Source organism: Salvia hispanica, chromosome 4, assembly GCF_023119035.1.
Source record: "Salvia hispanica cultivar TCC Black 2014 chromosome 4, UniMelb_Shisp_WGS_1.0, whole genome shotgun sequence".
NCBI classification, from domain to species: domain Eukaryota; kingdom Viridiplantae; phylum Streptophyta; class Magnoliopsida; order Lamiales; family Lamiaceae; genus Salvia; species Salvia hispanica.
The window spans coordinates 48,076,103-48,096,744 of NC_062968.1; the positions used below are offsets into that span (position 1 = coordinate 48,076,103).

At 35.4% G+C, this 20,642-nt stretch overlaps 3 protein-coding genes and 1 pseudogene across 3 annotated transcripts; 2 read left to right on the top strand and 2 right to left on the bottom strand.

Moving 5' to 3' along the window:
- The first annotated feature begins 1,362 nt into the window (after window positions 1–1,362).
- Window positions 1,363–2,357, top strand: LOC125221534 (AP-3 complex subunit sigma). The gene is made up of 3 exons (XM_048123649.1): window positions 1,363–1,527; window positions 1,828–1,898; window positions 2,039–2,357. The coding sequence occupies exons 1-3, from the start codon at window positions 1,383–1,385 to the stop codon at window positions 2,132–2,134; spliced, it is 312 nt and encodes a 103-aa protein (XP_047979606.1). The 5' UTR covers window positions 1,363–1,382; the 3' UTR covers window positions 2,135–2,357.
- A 1,085-nt stretch (window positions 2,358–3,442) lies between these two features.
- Window positions 3,443–5,998, bottom strand: LOC125221269 (annotated as a pseudogene).
- Window positions 5,999–8,077: 2,079 nt separating this feature from the next.
- LOC125221271 lies at window positions 8,078–8,830 on the bottom strand. The gene has a single exon (XM_048123394.1). The coding sequence runs from the start codon at window positions 8,828–8,830 to the stop codon at window positions 8,078–8,080; it is 753 nt and encodes a 250-aa protein (XP_047979351.1).
- Window positions 8,831–18,553: 9,723 nt separating this feature from the next.
- Window positions 18,554–19,140, top strand: LOC125222872 (protein RADIALIS-like 4). Its single transcript, XM_048125720.1, has 2 exons — window positions 18,554–18,846; window positions 18,964–19,140. The coding sequence occupies exons 1-2, from the start codon at window positions 18,613–18,615 to the stop codon at window positions 18,985–18,987; spliced, it is 258 nt and encodes an 85-aa protein (XP_047981677.1). The 5' UTR covers window positions 18,554–18,612; the 3' UTR covers window positions 18,988–19,140.
- The last annotated feature ends 1,502 nt before the right edge of the window (window positions 19,141–20,642 follow it).

Below are 20,642 nucleotides of genomic sequence, written 5' to 3' on the forward strand. Positions count from 1 at the left end.
GGAAATTCATTATTTATTCTTTGTATGTGGGCTCTCGGCCCATCACCCATGGACTTTATGTATGTCAAATTTATTACTCCATGAAAATCAAGTATAAATATTTAAATTATCGGTTATTTCAGGTCATTATTGCATTAATCTAACAAACCAGACTCAACTGATATCCAAAGTTTTGAGTATACAATGATTTGAGTTGAATAGGCTCCCTCGAGATCAAAACAAGATCTAGAATTGAGAGTTTAGAATGGTTTAAAACTTTGGTAATTTAGTTCAAATACATCACAGTGTCTTTTGATTAGCCCTCTCACGAGCCATTCTGATATGCTTAGATAGCACTATTATACTACTATGGAGCATGAAACTTTTAATTCGATGGAGTAAAAGTTAAAAGAAAACTAAATTAGTATACTACTACTCCCTCCGTCCCAAATAATTCGGGACACTTTGACCCGGTACGGGTTTTAAGAAATGTAATAGAAAGTGAGTTAAAAAAGTTGGTGGGATATGGGTCCTACTTTTAAAATATTAGTTTTATAATAAAATGTGAGTAGGAATGAGTTAGTGGAATATGAGGTCCACTACCAAAAATGGTAAAAGTGAGAGAAATTACGTGGGGCGGCCCGAAATGAAATACTGGGTCGAATTATCTGGGACGGAGGGAATATGATTTAAAATATTGGTTTTACATATTAATTTTAAAATTTGTCTATTAAATTATTAAATAATTGATTTATTCTGATTTTGTGCGTAATGAAAATTGCAGTGCTGATATAATTTAATGACTATTTACGTTGACACTATCAACTGATATCAACTAAAAAAAGACCTTATTATAAGTATCGAAATACTATCGTATTATAGTAAATTAAAGAAGTTTTATTTGTTGTATTTCATTTTATTGTTTTCACATTTCCTTTCATTTTTTAATATAATTAAATAAATAAAATTATTTAATTTAGTGTACTAGTATCATATTGACTATTGTATGATCTTATTTTGGTGACCGTATAACAAAATCACGTAAATAAATAATCAAAGTTAAATTAGTGGCATAAATTAATTGATTGTAAGTAAGCTCATAATAAATTAAATAAAAATCAGAATAAATTAATATTTATATTTATAGATTTAGAGCAAAAACACAATAAAGTATACAAAATAATGATGATATGGTAAACCAACACTCTTTACACACGTTCCTCCAGCTCATACACAAAACAGCAGTGAAGTCGCACAAAATTGGTGAAGAAAATGATACGAGGAGTGATCATAATGAACGATCAAGGCAAGCCTCGCCTCATCAAATTCTATGAATTTCAGGTTTGCTTCATTTGAATTTTGAATTGCTTGTTGCAGAAATTTAATTAGATGGTTATAAAATTATGTATGTGGCTCGTTTTCTGAAACTGCGTTGTTGTTCAACCTTGCAGGATGTACGGCTTGTTTATAAAACTTTTGCAACACTGTACTTTGTCTTCATATTTGACAAATCTGAAAATGAGCTAGCGATGATAGATCTGATGCAAGGTATTCCAAGTTGAATTTATGGTTAGACCTGATTTTTTATCTTCAATTCACATGATTCTAGCTGCCATTTTTACAGAATTTGCATAAATAGGACTATCTGTCAATGTGGCAGTCCTTGACACGAATTTATAGGGTTTAGGCCAAGCATAAATAAGGTAAAGCATCTGAACATGACACGAAAATACAGTTTTGCATATCTAGTTCAAGATTATGCTAGTGTTATGTTTATGATGACTAAATATATTGAAGAAGACAAGGTATGGCAATGGCATAAACCAAACACCCTTATTGTTGATACAGTATTTGTGGAGACATTGAACAATTGTTTCAGAGAGGTATGCGAGCTTCACATAGTGTTCAATTTTTACAAGGTAGATTTCTTTCTTAGCAATACCAAAGTGCTTTCAAACATGTCACTTTAGCTCGTTGCTTATTACATATGCTGTAACAAGCTTTACGATTCATGCTGTTATAGCAAATTTGCTCATTTCCAGCGCGATTTGTTCTTCAGATCCATATGATTTTAGATGAAATCATATTAGGTGGACAAGTGCTTGAAACAAGTTCTGAAGAGGTGGTCAATGCAGTTGATGCAATCTCAAGGTGAATGATGTTGGAAATCTACCTGTGGGACACAAAATCCTCTTCATTTAGAATGAACATTTTGCATGATATGGGGCATAATTCTTGAATGACATTAGTTCATGCCTTTGTATAGTTCATGGATCCATCTCGCTCATTCTTTTGGTTTTTTTGGTGTACAAGCATTGTGCGTTTGGGATGATGAAAGCTCTTTTTTGTTACATATGAACAAAGTCCTTTTTTCCGGCTGTTTGTTTTCTCGTGTATCTTTGTTTTGGTTTCAAGAGATGAACTTCCAAAAACTTGAACTAGTCTAGATTTTCTGCTGAAGAATGAGACTCTGAATACAGTGGGTATTGCACATTCGTAGATAATAATGTTTAAATACAAACAAAGAGGTCCCATGGTTACGGCATTGGACTCTGAATCAAATTACTCGGGTTTGAATCTGTGTAGGAAACTGCTTTTGTTTTTTCTACCTCTATTTTCATTTCCCTCGGATCTTTCACATGTACTTTACACACTTCTTTTCCCATATTTATATCATCTGTTTTCTCGGTTATTATTGTTATTTTGGGTTAAGAAAATTGGTTTTCCATTCCTCAATTTAAAAGAATTTTTGCAGCATTTCATACAGAATAAGAGGTGAGATTTCCATTGATATATTAATTCAGATTTCAGACAACAATGTCGTCCTTCTCCTTGTCCCCAGGAACCCCATGTCCAATAAAATAATGTACAATTCCGACAACCATTAAAAAATATGCAGTAACAAAACCACGAACAATCACTCTCCATTCAATTCCCACCCTCTGTTAAACCTCTCCCAGATAATTAATAAAACAAAAGAAATGAAAAGAGTCTCCTAAACCTGTAAGCAACTCTGTTTGCGGGAATCAAACACATCATTGATTACCAGAGCGACTTCGAAGATAGGAGAATGTACGGAAGGCAGTCTGGGAGGGGACTCCAAATCTCACACCAAAACATCCCATCTTTATTTCGAAAATCATCATCCATCACAATTGGCTTAACAGCACAGACAATTATATTTATACCAATACTAATTAGAGTGCACCAAGCAGATTTTAAATGTTGATAATGAGAACCTTCATTTAAGATGGAATAACATTCTAATTATTATTTCAGAGTCCATCAAACAGATGCAACATCCCAAATGAATGTAAGATATGATCACAAGTTTGAAAAGCTATATTCATGAACAAGTCCTCAGTACAATCAAAGATTCGATACTTTCGGTCTTAAAGTTCATTTGAAAATGAAAACTTCAGAATGATAAATAAAGTGGCAATCAGGATCAATATAGGAAATACTCACTGGGAGAATCGTAGCAATCTTGTGATCCTATTTTGATGAAATTCTCCTTCTTGAGCACAAACCTCACTTAAACTTCCCAACCGTACTTCATATTTATCATCAAGCAGGATGCTGCTAGCTTGAACGTCCCTTCAGGAATACAAGAAATCAATGTCATTACTGGGAGACTAGAGGGTCAAAACAGATACAGTAGACAAATTACCAACAAAATATGTTTAAAGTTGTAAAGGAGTTCATTTGGATGTTCTTCTCCATTTTTCTTTGCAGTATGACTTATTTCTTGATACCATAAGGATTTGAACTCAAGTAAAGATCAGCACAGAAAGAACATGCATCAGAGAAGACCCTGCAATAGTTATATATTGCAAAACAATCATAAAACCAAGTATGCTTTGACTACAATGTCATAGGAAATTTTCAATTCAAAACTAGCCAAGTAGCTAAATATAGAACACGTTCCAATAGCCCTTACTTAAATAGTGTGTAATGGGCATGGAAAACTCAAAAGTACTCTTCCTGAATAAATGCAATATTTGTTATGAAAACCATTCTTATGTTATTTATGAATACCTAAAAATAAAATTGCTGGATTATCTAACAATTGCTCAATTCCATTTAGGCACTTAGGAAACTCCAACTCATGCTGAGAATGAATTAGCTCAAAAATTAAAACAAGCATCAGATCATCTATGGCAAGCATCAACAAATAGAAAATGAAAAAACGAAGAAATGAAGAAAATTGCAATGCGTTATCAAAGGAAAAAATGAAATACTTAGTGAAGGAATACGTTAAAAGAAATTTTTTATGACTCCCATTTAGGACATGAGCATGAATAATAAAAGAGAAACAATAACTGCTAGCTATCAAACGAGGTTAAAGAAAGCTTCTCGACAGTTGGGGTAAATATTTACACTGTTTCAAGCTACTTGTGAACAAGCGGTGGAGTACATTCTTGATGCAAGTAAGATAGACCTTCAGCAGCTCCTATTGCAATTTTAAGTCTAGTTATCCAGTCCAATGACTGTAAACTATCATCATCTGGTTTGCTTTTCTTGAACAGAGAACTGAGAACTGGACAAGTCTCCATTTGGTATGCTTTTGTAAACAAGAAACTTCTCGTTCTCGTTCTCCAAACAATGCCCTAAGAGAGGGACCAGTCTAGGATGGGAAACCTTGCTGAAAATTTCCAACTCGGACATGTATGTTTCCCTTTTAACTGATGATGACTGTAAATCTATCTTCTTTATATAATTACAGGGATTCCATATTCAAGTTTCTCAGAAAAGAGATCACCAGAATGATCGTGCTTGATAAGATTTGCGTCATTGAATTCACTAGCAGCTTGAAGAATCTGTTGGTACGTAAATGCATCACCCTGAGTTGAAAAGTTCAAGACTCCTGGGGTTGGTGAACTTCCACCAGCTGGATCAAAGGTCAAGCACGGAAAGCCCAACCAACTGGCCTAAACTAGGCGGAACCACACCTGTAATGTTGTTATCCGACAAATACAATTCGATTACACTGCTCAAATTGCCAAGAGTCAATGGAATAGCACCACTGATAAGACAAGACCTAAGATCAAGCACTTGGAGTGAAGGCAGCTGCAACCCGAACCAGTCAGGGATCGGCCCGGCCAACACAAAATTTGAGGCGTTGAGTGAGGATAACAAGGTCAAATTCCGGAGTGCATCCACTGAAAATTGAGGATTTAGACTACCCCTCCGAGTTCTCCTGAAGCCTGATATATTGATTCCTGTAACCCTTCCATTGGTGCATTGTATACCCGCCCATGAAGTGCACGGGTCAGATTTAATAGGCCAATACCTCGCTCTCAACCCTAACGAAGATCTCAATTGAATCAGAGCCAATCTCTCTTGCCTTGACACCAACAATTGCTGCTCCAATGTATGCACAAACAGAAAGCAAAATGAAGCTACAAAAATTAAAACTACCCTGCTCCACCGTTCCACCATTTCGGCACCAACCTCATTGAAATTCAGGAAACCTCCCGCCTTGCATTCACGTATCACTCGCTAGGATTTTTGGCAGCACGCAGAATTTAGGGATTTTCGGTGTGTGCGTCCAATTTTACGTTGCTTTAAAATGTAGAGGAAGTAACAAATAAACTTTAATCCGGAGCTCACCTTCACGAAAAACCGAATCAAAAGCAGTGAATCTATCTTCAAACTTCACCTCCGCTCATCCTCTTCTCCGTTGCATCTTTTGACGGATGGGAGAGAAATGGAAGATTTCCGAACAGAGAGAAGCAAAAATTATGGATTTTAGGTGGAGAGAGAAGGAAATGCAGAGAGGCTACTGAATGCTGATGATGATGGAAAACGGTAAAGCTGTAGAGACAAATGCCAAGGTTAACTCCTCTCTCTCTCTCTCTCTCTCTAGGATGAATTATAGCGCGCTGAGCAAAAAAGGAAAGAGAGCTGTGCTTATCTGTCGGAAATTTTTCAGAAAGTTTCATCGGCGGCAGGCGTAACGGGTCGGGTCGACCCGGGTGGGTTATTAGTGTGACCCGTAAAAGGTTTGACCTCCGAAAATCCCGCTCAATACACCTAATCCTCCTTATATAATGTCTACGTCTATTTCTTAATTCTAGTAGAATTTCACAAATTATTCATTTTTCATATTTTTAGATTAATGAGGGTGATACTCGGTAAACTTTCTATAATTATGGGGTACATAATATTTCTTTAAAATTTCTGCTGCCTCTTACATGTTTTTTGACAATGTAATCTTGTGAAATATACTAAATCATTACAAAGATTTGTTTTTGAAAATATATGACAGGTTGAACAACAACATGAGCTGGTACAATTAGTGTAACTTGCCATATATTAGTGTGTATAGTAGTATATGTATTTTGAGCAATGTGTATATTTTGTTTATAGTGTATATGATGTGTGTGTAGTGTGTGTGTTATTGGTATTTGGTGGAGTAATTAATTGAAGACGACTCTCGTGCACGTCTATTCTCAATTCTGAGATTCTTGTATAAAGAATCATCGCTTGCCTTAATGAAAGTTAATTCCCATTAACATGTGATTACTTGATTTTATTCCTTTAATAAATGCTAGTAATACAGTAAAACGGATAATGGCTTCAATGATTATAATCTTATTAATAGACTAATCATTGACAGAGGGAGAATGCCTAGCAATTTTGATAAAAATGAAAGGCTATTTTCATAAATTTACATTTATTTATAAATGTAATTTTTTTAAGAACATATAAATATTTAACCATTTATTGTGTTCATAGTCTCAACTTCTAAAGCATATTTTGTATGCATGTGTTGTTAATAGTCTGCATTCCATATATGTTCACAAATTTAGAATTTTAATTTGACATTTATGTCTAATCGAAGAATTTAATTTGATATTAATTGATTTATACTATATTTTCTCTTTTTAAGAAGGTTTTCTTCTTCTGCAACTTCAAATTCATTTAAAAAAATTGAAATGATGCAGATCAGACGACAGTGTGTTAATTTATTTATGAAAATGTAGTTTTACTGTGTCACGTCGTAACTGTCTAAGCTGCGAAATTGTATTAACCTTAACCAATAATTATTTAATTACGTACATACTAGTATATCTTTGTGAGTCAGAACTTAGAAGATAATATTAATATGTGTACAGAAACAGAGTGGACTCTTTGTTGTATGAAGAAATACTTTTCTTAACATGGATCAGAAGATTTGTTCGTATTTAAGTTTTTTTTTTATTTTTAATATTATAGTGTGATAATCTATCATTAATATAAAGAAATCGTTTTGGAAGGTACTGCATAACCCCATTCCGCAAAAGTCTTGATGAAATTTATTTACACTTCTTCATGGTTCTCGAGGTTTATATATATAATTCAAATACTAGAGAGATATTTATAATTATTTTTATGATATTACTAGACTATATAAATTACTACTATTAAGATGATCTAAATATATATTCAGCTTTTCCGAACAAACTTGGTATTGAAGTGAAACGAATTTATCAGGTTTCTCAAAATCCAAAAATTTCCCCCCTCCAAATTTTTTAATTATACTCAAAGAGTGATGAACAAGAACGATAGATCTAGTTCTATAATATGAAAATCTTGAACGTGAAATATATCTATATCCATTAACACTTTGAGATAATATATTTTAAGGACATGGCAAAAAGTCTGATAAAACAAAAGAGAATGAAATAATCAAAAGTCAAATCATAAATTTTGAAAAGACAACAAATAAATGAATACTCCTATACTCGTTTCCAGACGGGATTTGACCTGTACTCGGGATCGAAAAAATCATTGTCTATATGTAGCTCAACTTAACAAAAAAAATATTGTACTCCTAGCTAGTACTAGTACTAATTAAATATGGTGCTTCATTTCCTGCTTTTATATAAATTCAAGTTGGGACGCCTTAAGCGACGTCATATGCATTGCCATATCAGTATTTTATCTTCCGTCACTTTTACCTGCAAAAGACGGACTATAGCCCGTCCTAAGCCACGCTATAAGCATTTTATCTATTATTTGAATATTTAAATACTTCAAAATTTAGAAAAAAAGACTTCATTTTATTAAAATTAAAACATTACACTACGAATGTGAAAAAAACTACAAATTCTCAACGGCGGTTGCAGTTCTTAACTTCTTCAATCATGTCGGTCATGAGCAGAATATGGTCTTGTTGGCTGCGCATTGAGGTCTGTCGATGTAGAACCTCACCGAAGCCCATCGGTAATTCTCGAGCGACTGGCGGGGTCGTCGTGCTGGAGCTAGGTCCGGCTTCATCATCCACCCAATCGGTGACATGTCCAACTTCTTGTTCGACTATCATGTTATGCATGATGATGCACGCATACATAACGTCGGCGATGACTTCCTTGTACCAGGAACGCGTTGGATCTTTCACGATTGCACACCGCGATTGGAGCACCCCAAAAGCCCGCTCCACATCCTTCCGCGCAGACTCCTGCTTTGCCGCAAATAAGACTCTCCCCTCACCAATTGGGCAGCTGATCGTCTTTAAAAAAACAGGCCACCTTGGGTATATGTCATCGGCCAAGTAGTACCCCATATGATGTCTGCGGCCGTTGGCAGTGAACTCGATAGCCGGTCCACGACCCCTGCACTGATCCGCGAAGAGGGTGGACGAGTTGAGGACGTTGATGTCGTTGTTCAACCCGGCTACACCGAAGTAGGCATGCCAGATCCAGAGGCGATGGTCAACGACGGCTTCCAGGATCATCGTAGGGTGGCTGTCCTTGTAGACGCTGGTAAATTGGCCTCTCCACGCCGTCGGGCAATTCTTCCACTGCCAGTGCATACAGTCGATGGTCCCTAGCATCCCAGGGAAGCCGTGCAGCGTCTCGTGCATCCTCATCAGAAGCCTATGGCAATTATCAGCAGTCCGGCGTTGGCAAATATGTGTCGCCAAAAGCCTCCACAACTATCTTACAAAATTTCTTGAGACATTCGTGGCCAGTTGTATCCCCGACGTGAAGATACTCGTCGAATATATCCGTTGTGGTGCCGTAGGCCAACTGCCGGATCGCAACCTTGCACTTCTGCAACGGCGTAAGTCCGTGTCTGCCGATGCCGTCTTCCCGATACTGGAAGTATTCATCACGTCCCTCCAACGTGTGCACAATGCAGACAGAAAAAGATCCCGACTCATTCTAAAACGGCGGTGGAAAACATTCGGGCCCCACCGTGGTTGCTCGGCAAAATAATCTGCGAACAGTCGTTCGTGAGCTACGTCGTGCTCGCGCGGGACATACGTCCGACGTCGTATCGGCCGAGGAACCCGCGCCACTGCCACCGCCTCCGCCTCCCGTTGCATTTGTGCCAAGCACTCCGCCGCGGCTTCATTAACAGCATCGAACAAGGCTCGAGTCAAGGCCCGTCTGCAGCCATCCAATGTACTCAAATCGTAGTCGTCGGGATTCATTTTTGAGAAGATGAGAGAGAATAATTGAAGAGATGTGAAATAGCAGAGTGTGAAATGGTTGAGAATTGTGGTGTTTAAATAAGAAAAAATTTTGGAAAAAAAAAAAGAATAGAAAAAGAAAACGTGTTCGCATCTTCCGTGATGCCACAGTGGCGGACGATGCGACGGACGATGAGCATCGTCCGCGCTTTGTCCGCGGACGATCGATAGGGCGCGGACGATGGTTAAGCCATCGTCCACGACGCCACAGTGGCGGACGATGCCTCGTACACCGCATCGTCTGCCCCATTGTGGATGCTCTAAGCTGAAAATAATATTATACTCTCTTTTAATGCGCACAAATAAATAAGAGAGAAGGAGAAAAAATAGGGAAAGTAAGAAAGATAAAGAGAAAAAAAAAGTACGTAAGAAAAGTATAGGAAAAATACTTCTATTTTTGAAAATGAAACTATTTTTTTGGACATTCCAAAAATGACAAAATGAAACTATGTTGTTGGCCTAATGAAATAGTATAGAACTACATCACATAAAGCCCTAAAATATGGTTGTTTTGTAATTGAAGGAAAACAACAAATGTATATTGCAAACGATAAAAAAGAATGGTCCTTAGGTATAAAATATTAAGTAGTGGTTCCTTAGGTATAAAATACTTAAGTAGTGGTTTGATGGATGTGGAGCGGGCATTTGGTGTGCTCCAAGTTGTTAGGCAATAGTAAAAGGTTCGGTGCGTTTCGGTACAAGGTTGTTATCGTCGATGTCATGTTTTGTTGTGATGAAGGTGCAAGAGTCACCAACTGGAACGATGAGGAAGCTGGACCTAGCTCTGGTTTGGCGTCCCCGCCCTACTTTCGAGATTTACTAATGGGTTGCAACGAGCTTCTCTCGGCAAAGATCCAATGCGTGACCATCAACTCCATCCTCGCCTCATGTCCAACATGATTGAAGAAATTTAGTCACGTAACCGTTGTTGAAATTTTAGTATTTCAGTATTTCGGTTTGTACTTTTTCGACTTTTTTAATAAAATGAAGTTTTCATATTGTGGTCTTAATTTTATGTATTATTAAAAGATAGGGCGGGTTATAGTTTATCCCATTGCAAACAAATACGTAGAACTATGAAATGATGATATGGACTATAAATTGCTATAGGGCGAGTTATGGACGAATTGCTGAGAGCATCCGCATCGCGGCTCGATGTTGTCTCGGTCTCGTCTCGACGGAACGAGACAACATCGAGACAGCGTTGCGACGCTGGTCTCGTCTCGACGAGACGCGTGCCGAAGAGACCGGCCTCGAGCTGGCGAGCCACGCGCGCGGGCCACGTGGCACACGCTGGCGGATGGCGTGACGCCGATTTTTTAAATTATTTTTTTTCTTTTATTATTCTATAAATACTCAATTCCTCTTCCATTCTCCATTTTACACACAAACACTACACTCATCTATTCGGTTCTCTCCAATTGTTGAAAAAATGTCCGGCGATGGAAACTTCAGCGTTGTGGGGCGGCGGTCGCCATCCATACAGCGAAAAGGAGACGTTGGCGCTGTACAACGCTTGGATCAACGTCTCGTACGATCCCGTCGTCGGGAATCAACAAACCCACTTGTGCTTTTGGAAAAAAAGTCACCGAAGTTTACAAAGCACGAAAGCCGAAGAAGACCTTTGCCCGCAACGTGAAGATGCTCTGCAGTCACTGGGACCGATGTGACAAAGATGTCAAAATTTTTTGCGCGATATACATGGCAGAAGAGGCGAATTACCAAAGCGGAGCCAGTGGAGCCGACATTCTGAGAGCGGCGTTGCGGGTCTTCAAAGACGACGTCGGTAAAGATTTCAAGTATGTCGAAGTTTGGTCGCACGTCCACCACCTTGAAAGGTAGGCTGGAGGTGTCGAGTCGGGCTCGGGCTCAAAACACACGAAGCTCACGGCGCGTGGCCACTACTCGTCTAGTGATGGCGGCGAAGGCAACACCTCACAAGAGGGCACACCAACCGATGATGCAGGGGGGTCTTCTTCCGGTTCACGGCGTCTGCCGCAAGGGACCAAGGCGGCGAAGGCGGCGAGAGGGAGGGGGAGGGGCCGCGGCGTATCAAGCCAGGCGGGCTCGGGCTTGGGCTCTGACACGGGCACGGGCACGGGCTCGAACACCCTAATGTCCATGTACTTGGTCGCCGTGATGGCTGACACTTAAAAAATGAGTCCTCCCAATTTGAAGCCCATATGGACGGAGTTGCGTATTTGAAAGCTCAACTTGGTATTCGGACTCGATCTAACTTGGCTGCACCGCCAACTTCGGGGGATGACTCGCCGGCAGAGTAGTTTTTATAATTTAATTTAGAGTATTTTAATTATTGTATTTTTAATTTTTTTTAGGATTTTAATTATGTATTTTTTAATTTTTTTTAGGATTTTAATTATGTACTCCCTCCGTCCACGAAAATTTGTCCCAGTTTTCCATTTCCGTCCGTCCCCCAAAATTTGTCTCATTTCACTTTTACCATTTTTGGTAGTGGACCCCACATTCCACTAACTCATTCCTACTCACATTTTATTATAAAACTAATATATAAAAGTAGGACCCACAATCCACTAACTTTTTCAACTCACTTTCCATTACATTTCTTAAAACTCGTGCCCGGTCAAACCGGGACGAATTTTCGTGGACGGAGGGAGTATTTTTTTTATTTTTTAGGCCTTTAAATTGTAATTTTTATTTTATTTAATGAAGTGTGCTTTTATTAATTGAATTTGTTGGAAATAAAAATTAAAAATGAAATTGAATGAATAGTTAAGGAATGAGATGGTTAAGAGATGGAGGGATGCAAGTGTTGTCTCTTAGTTAAGAGATGAGCTGAAAAGTATAGTGAGACCCATGAATAATGAAGATATAAGATGATTAAGAGACGAATAAGAGATAGGGATGCGGATGGCCTGATGCTCTAATCTTAAACTCGACTGTGAATTTTTAAATCATCTCGACTGTGAATCTTTAAATCATCTATTAGTTTTTTACTAAATGAAGACTTGTCGAATAAAATTATGACAATGTCTCATTAGTTTTTTGCAAAATGAAGACTTGTCGACCGTATAAAAGTATCATATGACTTTGGAACAAAGCAACGCATGCAATGTTTTAAAAATAAGACATGATCGTATTCGAAGATTCCCTTTAAATTGCACTATTACTTAGTCCATGTTCCCATCATATGCCATCAGATATATAATCTATATGTAAATATATTTTAATTAATGTCACTAATTTAAAGGTCGTCCAATATTTGGCTCGATTAGCTATTTATAAAGAGCAATTATTTTGTTCATTACACTAAATTAACTAATTCCAACTTGTATGTCATAGATCTATATATATAGTCAATCAAATACATAATTCCTTTTTTTTACACAAATCTGAATACATAGATAACATAGTGTTGAATAAAACATCTGCCTGCTAAACAAATCATGAATAATATGAAAACCCTTTAGTTTTTAAAAAAGGTTTACAGAGAAAATGGAAGTCCACTACTATGTCAGGTCTATGATTACCCACTCATTTGCTTAATCATAATTAACTAACTCCCGAAAGTAACTAGTTTATTGATTATAGACTATAGTACTCCTATAATTTAATAATCACTTGAAGGATAACGTAAGTTTGACTGCACATGTTATGACAATTAACAACCGTTGATATAGATAATTATTGACCTTCGATCTGGATTCTTCCGATTCATTTCTTCTAGTTCAAATTACTCAAAAAGAAAATTAACCTTAACTAAAAAAAATACTTGCAATAACAAAAAAGAGCGGATAAAAGGAATTTTTACAATCTCTATTTAACAAAGTCTTGGCCATTAAAAGTAAAGTTAATGATAAGTTGAAGCTATGTAAATATCTGATAGTTGAGTATAAATTCTTGAAACGAATATTCTAGTTATCTAGTACTGTATCATATTTTTCTTTATTATGAATGTAACGTTCAAGGGAAATACTAAGTGGAATAGTATATTAAATCAATATTGTAGCTTAGTCTTCAACCAAAATTAATTTACTTGTGCATTAGTTGGATAATAAACTGTTTTAGTAGTACTATTAAGTAGGCCTCTACCAAAATGTCAATGGATGAAAATGATGTGACTTTATAACGACTCACCAACCGAAATTCTATATTTGATTTTTTGGGGGTATAAGAATAATTGTTCTATTTCTTTTAATAGTACGTTACTGTTAGGACCTGTATAAACAACGAATAAGGGTTGGAAATATGGATTGGAAGCAGAGATACATATATTGAACTACAATTTTTCTTAGATTTTGGGGATACGATGATAATGATATTATTTTCATTATAATTTTAAAAGGTTGTACTAACTTATAAGGGTAAAACTGTACAGATAGTATCATCATCATCATCATCATCATCATCATTATTATTATTATTATTATTATTATTATTATTATTATTATTATTATTATTATTATTATTATTATTATTATAAATTTGATTCTAGATAGAGTAAAAATGTGGTAAGCTTAAATAGTGGAAATAGTACTCCATTTGACTATTGGGTTGGTGGTCCGGCTCAATATTGGGTGTGATTTGCAATACATCTCATTTTGAATTACGTGATTGGGAGATTATTTGGACAAATTCGAATTTTTGGTGAATTTGAGTGTATAACTGGCTAACAGCTATAAAAATATACTTTGATCTAGAAATAGAGAAAATATTACATATTTTATGTGAGTTGTTGATGCAAGTTACATAAAAATTAAAGTTAGTTCTGTTTATTTTCTTTATAACTTCAGAAAATAAATAATAGAACAAACCGAGCTTTAGTTTTATGTTATTTGCAAAATTAATTATATCAATGATTATTTTAAAGTATTATAATTAAATCAAATGAATTAAACAAAAAAATAATACTCACATGAATTAAATATGAAATGCACCCACGAATAACATTTCTCTCGATATACCATATCTTAGGATTTTTTCTTTATTTGTATATTTTTGGGCTTAAATGAGCAAATCCAATGGGCTAAGAGTACATCGGTCCACTACTCTGCTATTTTGTGTATACGCCAATTGAAAAACATTTTATACCCTAATATTTTCATTTTGTATTATGTGGAGTAATAAATAAAATTAAAAATTTCAACTATATCATATGGTACATTTGACTATTTGAGTATTGATTCGATATATGCCAAAAATCCATGAAAGTGGAAATCCTAATTAATAAGGATTCATTAAGTTGCACCAACCGATCGACTAATAATATGTGCAAGAGTTGGTTGTAGAATAAACTCTATTATGCTATAGTAGTAGTATATTTTATCTTGGCTTGCTATGAACAAATATCATTCCCATTTCCGTATCCTAAATATTTGGACATATTTTTCCATGGACTTCAAGATTTTCAAATATCTGTATTAATATTTATCATTGGAGCACTTAATCTAAAATATTTTATGGAATACTTATTATAACTTAAATTATTTAAATAGTTAAAAATTATGTTAAATTGTTTAGTTTTGGATGGATCAATTACCATTAGTCATTATTTTGTATATTTGATTAATCATGTAGATAATTAATTTTTTGTTTGGCATACAGATTTAATTAGATTTATGTTTAAATTATGAGAGGATAATATCATCCCAGTTAAAAATTATTAATTAAAACTAAATTATTAAGGCTAAAAAAGCAGCCGCCCCAAATTTCAAGAGAAAATCTCTTGCACAACCGACTCAATCTTCTACCTATGTGTTCCATGGCTGACCCAAATCTTGGTTTGCTTTCTTTGATTCTTTTTATTTGAATTTTAACCAAATCAATGTAACTTTCAGAAAATGTAAGCAAGTGCAATTGGTAGTTTGAAGAATTTAAATGTATGGAATTGTGATGTTCACACGACCAATTTTCTAAAAATATGGATTTTAACTAAGACTGTCTTTACTGAATCTTGTTTCATAGATAGACTTATGTTCTCCAGTAAAAACCTAGTAATCAGAAGCCCCCTTCATGCCGAGAATTAGTTGTTGATTATCTTAATTTATTTGAATTAAACAGAATTTTACAGATCGTGAATCATTTTGATTTTGTTAGTTAATTTAATCTTCTACATCATTTTGATTTTAATAGTCATTCAATCTAGGGTAAGAGAAAGGCTAAGGAAGAAATGTCTTTGCAAAGAGAAGATGAGTAGTTGATTTTAGGGTAAACGCTTTCGCTAAGTAATTAAGGTAATCAACTAAATGAGAATAATTGTAATCAAACTACCTAGTATTATACCAACTTTAAACTATGACGTGGACCACAAAATAACAGCAACAAAAAATGTCAACACACTGTGAAAATTTAGGCACTTAACAGAATTAGTGATAGATTTAAGTACTGACAGATCCGTCAATAATAAGCTTGTCGGTAAAAAATATTAGTGACGGACAAATCCGTCACTAAAGTTACAATGACGGAAATCAAAGGCGGTCGCCATGGTAAATTCGGATTATTGACAGAATATTCTGTCACGAATTAGTGACTGACATTTTTCAGTTGCTTATCCGTCAATAATCCCTGAAATTTCCGCTGTTGTCACTAATTCCGTCAATAATTAGCGTTTTTGTTTTTTATAGTGGATCCAGATCATAGTTTAAAGTTTGTACAATAATTAGAGTTTATCTTTTATCACTATTCATCAAACTAAACTATTTCAACTTTTAATGTAAATAAATAAACTCACCTTGGTTGGTTCAATTACCATATCAAAATATGGAAAAAGTGTAGACCTCTTCGGCCCGAAGAAATAACACAGACTTAGTAATTAATTTATTTTATAAATTAAACAATAAGTAGAATTATGATAAATAATAATGAAATATAGCTAGCAAATGGGACCTAAAAAAATACTAGTAATTATTTTTCTTCATTATTGGAGGACTTATCTTCTGCACCGTGTCACTAGGGTCTGGCTATGGCCTATGGACCTTATCTTGGATGTAATCTCCTTTTCAGGATTCCATGCCAAGAATCAATTTAAAGAAGCATGAATCAGAGCAACTAGACAAATGTAATATGTGAAGATCAAATTATTTTCCTTATAAGCAACACAAAGATTTATAGTACATATGTCCCTAAGATTTATCATGATATGGCTATGTCAGCAAGAATATTTAGTACCCCCTCCAGCATCATACTCGGTATAAAGATTAAAGTACATATTTCAATGGTTTCACTATGCATGTAAAAATTAATAAGTAATAACTACTACTATAAACTAACAACTTAGTGCTGCAAAAATTTTGACCTCTTTAATTTTGAGCAAAGCACGTTTGCAGTCTTGTAATTAAGCTTGATCGTGAATAAGATCCTCTACTTTAAATTTCATAGTATTAGCCCAAATAAAATAATCAATCACATGAATAAATATTTAGCATTAATTTGGATTGAAGATAAGTGTACTAGATGGAAATGGTAAAACAGAGTGGAAATCTTTTGCAGGTAAAAAAATCTTGATGAAACGGGAAGAGTCTGAACACCCCAAGATCTTGTAAAATGGAAGCATATCAAACAAAATGTCTTGTAGTTTACACATGCCAAATAACCTTTTATTACAATGAGTAGAATGTAGAAAATGTATGTACAAATTCTTTTGGTGCAAAAAATTATTGTACTATTTTTAGCTGGACATCTATGATTGTTATCGACTACACTATTATATACACCAAAAAGAGGATCATATTTTTTAGGAATAGTTGCAATTTAAATTATCCACTTTTTGTTATATGGAGTACTATTTTTGAAATTTCAAATACTCTGTATAAAATTTTTAGTAACTTTAAAATTTTTTCCGATTGTCCATGATGGAAATAATCAAAATTGTTGTAACAAAAGTAAATATGATATGTGGCAGTAAAACCATATCAATTTAGATAAATTAAAGTCATTTTAGTTAAAATTCAAAATAAAACGACGTTTTTTTGTCCAAGACAACATCGCTTTGTTGTTATATCATTTGATTGATCATATTAATCTTGATTTTAAATAGTGATTCAATTAGGATTGATTAGAAATCAATGTAAAATAGTAATTTAAATAGTAACCATCCTTATTGATTAAGACTACTAGTACTTATTACTAACTCCTCCACGAATCTTCAATAATAATGGGAGTTTAAACTATTTTCCGCCAATTTCCAAAATTCAAATATGTAACAGAGGATCCAGCTTCTCCAACCTATATATGTCAATCAGTTAAATAATACTGTATTTAAAGTATGATTAAATTAAGCTAGATGCTACTAACCTCGATATTTTGAACTTTTTTTTTCTCTAATAGATGTTTAGTTTAGTTGATTTTAAGCAGAGATGCTTGCTTTCGACGGAAAAGTAAGCCAATGGAAATGGAAATGTCGAATCCCAAAATACCAACCCATGTGGAAAACAGCTGATTAGACGACTTAAATATACACCAAAGAAGTAAGTTCCCAACACCTCAAAATATAACTAAACAACAACACACAATTGTTTAATTTAAGAATCCAATTAAATAAAACGAAGATTCAGCTGATGATACTTGACTATGACAACAAACCTACCAAAAAGGTTGTCAAATAACCAAATTCATTAGTAATAAAGAGTTAATCCTATACTCAACATTCAGCATTTTTTTTTCAAAAAAATGTCCTCAACTCATATTTCTATTTAAAAACGATTGACTTTGAAAAAAATGTCACTTCACCTGAATTTTAGGAATTAGAATTGTTGTCCTCATCTAACTTAGTTAAAATATAATTCATCTAAGAATTGAACGAGTGGACACCTCAATTTACCGCCGGTTTCTGTAAATATAACCTTTTGGGGTGGAGAGTTTGTAAAGTCAATGATAATTTTGAAAAAAAAGGTTGAAAGTTGGAGGGGCAAAATATGATTAAGTCATTATTAAATCATATGCTGAAATGAGAGGAATTAAGATAAAATGAGATGTGAGAGGTGATGATATCAAGTATCAAGTGTGGACCATATTATAAGATGTTGTCAGTCCTAAATAGTATACATGCTTTGTAACCCAAACCCACCCCACCAGAGAGAGCCTATAAAAGAGCAGCATTTCCACCTGCGGTGTTGTATAGTCCATATTAAAAAAGTGTTGAGTTTGAGGTAGAACTAGTGTTACAAAATTGTAAGTAGGGTAGGTAGATAGAAATGGCATCAAGCTCCATGAAGTGGAGTGCTAAGGAGAATAAGGATTTTGAGAAGGCGTTGGCGGAGTTCGGGGAGAACAGCCCGGACCGGTGGGTCAAGGTGGCGAGGGCGGTGGGCACGCGCACACCGGAGGAGGTGAAGGCCCACTATCAGATCCTCCTCGAAGATGTGAAACATATTGAGAGCGGCAGAGTGCCCCTTCCCACACACTGGAATGGCTCCAGCTCCGACGAGGTACCCACATTCTTCTTATACTATTTCAATTTTTTATTCTTTTTCAAGACACACAAATTACATCATTTTTCACATATATATATGGTGGATATTTAGGAAATTTAATTATTTATGCAGGATGAGAAGCCGAAAGTGGGTTGATGGAGTGGCGGTGTTTCGATGTAGTAGTGAAACAATTAATTAAAGGTGGATCATATATATATATATAGGCATGTTAATGTGGGAAATTGGAATTATGTAAGCCTTGATGATTTGGTATTGGCCAACTTGCATGTACTTTCAACTTATTTATGTATTAATATAATATATTATTCAAATTACAAAATTGAAGTCGTAGCTAGATCTTAAATTGCAAATTACCACTAGTGGGCGTCGCAAGAACAAATGGAAACCTATATATTTAGTTGTACTTTTAATTAGGAGATTCGAATCTTTAGTCCCAGGTAGTGTATATTTGGTTGTTGCCTGACACTGTAAATATATAAAAATGTTTCTGCTCGTACTTAAAATAGATAAAAATAATACTCCTCCTAACAAGAAACAAACATGTTACTGGGTTTTCTCCTCCTAACAAGAAACACTACAATTCAAACCATCTATATATAAATTTATTAGTACAATAAATTTCTTCCTTCTTTTTCCTCCTCCAACATTGTATATGCATTGGCAGTGTAGAGAGTAAAATAAATTACCCAAAATTTCATTTTCCTGTTTTAAATTTTAAATTTATTTTTTCAAGAAACACAAGAATGATAAATACGACGATTATTTGAAGGATAACAAGAGCTTTAAATACATGAATTATTCCCCCTATCACGAACCAAAGCCCACGTCCATTTTATCCTAAGCCCTGTATCTATTAACGATTGGGCTGCTACTTTTAACCGTGCACCACTCATCATTGGTCTCGGCCCGTATTCTTGCTCATTCAAAAAGTATTTAATTCCTCCGTCTGTCATTAAATATCTAATATAACTATATTGGGATGATACTATGATAGAGACTCGACCATAACACAAGATAGCACAAGTGCAAAACACGCAGACGAACTGAGCAACGAGGAGAGTGATGGACGAAGAAGCAGAGAAAGAAACAGAGCTCAGGGAAGGAATGATCGACCAAAGCGTCGGGCGCCCAGGCCCGCGAAGTATGGAGATTTCGTCACTTATTAGAGCTGGAAGCATATCTTGAAGAATTATCTTTATTTTGTTTTTATTTCCATAATTACCAAACTTATGTTTAGAATAGATTTGAGTCAATCTTCTCGGGTTTTCTTCTTGATTCTTTCCCGAGTCGTACGTCCGAATCAAGTAGGGGAATTCTATAAATACTATAGAATTCCCATAGATCGAGTCATCGAGAAATAAGAAATAAAATTCTTTTCCTCGAAACCCTACTCCTTGCAATTCATATTTCCACCGTCCCTTTTTTTTCTGCCAATTCTTCACGTTCCAAAACAGGTGCTCCATCGCCGATAGGACTTAGCGCCTATCATCTGGTGCGTTCATTGAGTTCTCTTCCTCTCTACCATCCAACCATGTCTTCGATTGATGCCAACACTTCGTCCGGCGAGAACCCCCCAACAGTTTACACCAACGAAGAACTCACCCAACTGTTCTTCGACTTGAAAATCCGTTACGCAGGCTATGATAAGAAGTTGAACTCCAATCAGTTTGATTTGGAGGCTTTTTCGCGACGTCAGGAGGCCACTAATCGAAAGCTTGAGGAGAGCATGGCCCTCTTGATCAATGCGAGTCTGAAACAGGGGTCCACGACGAAGACTGATACCGGACCGG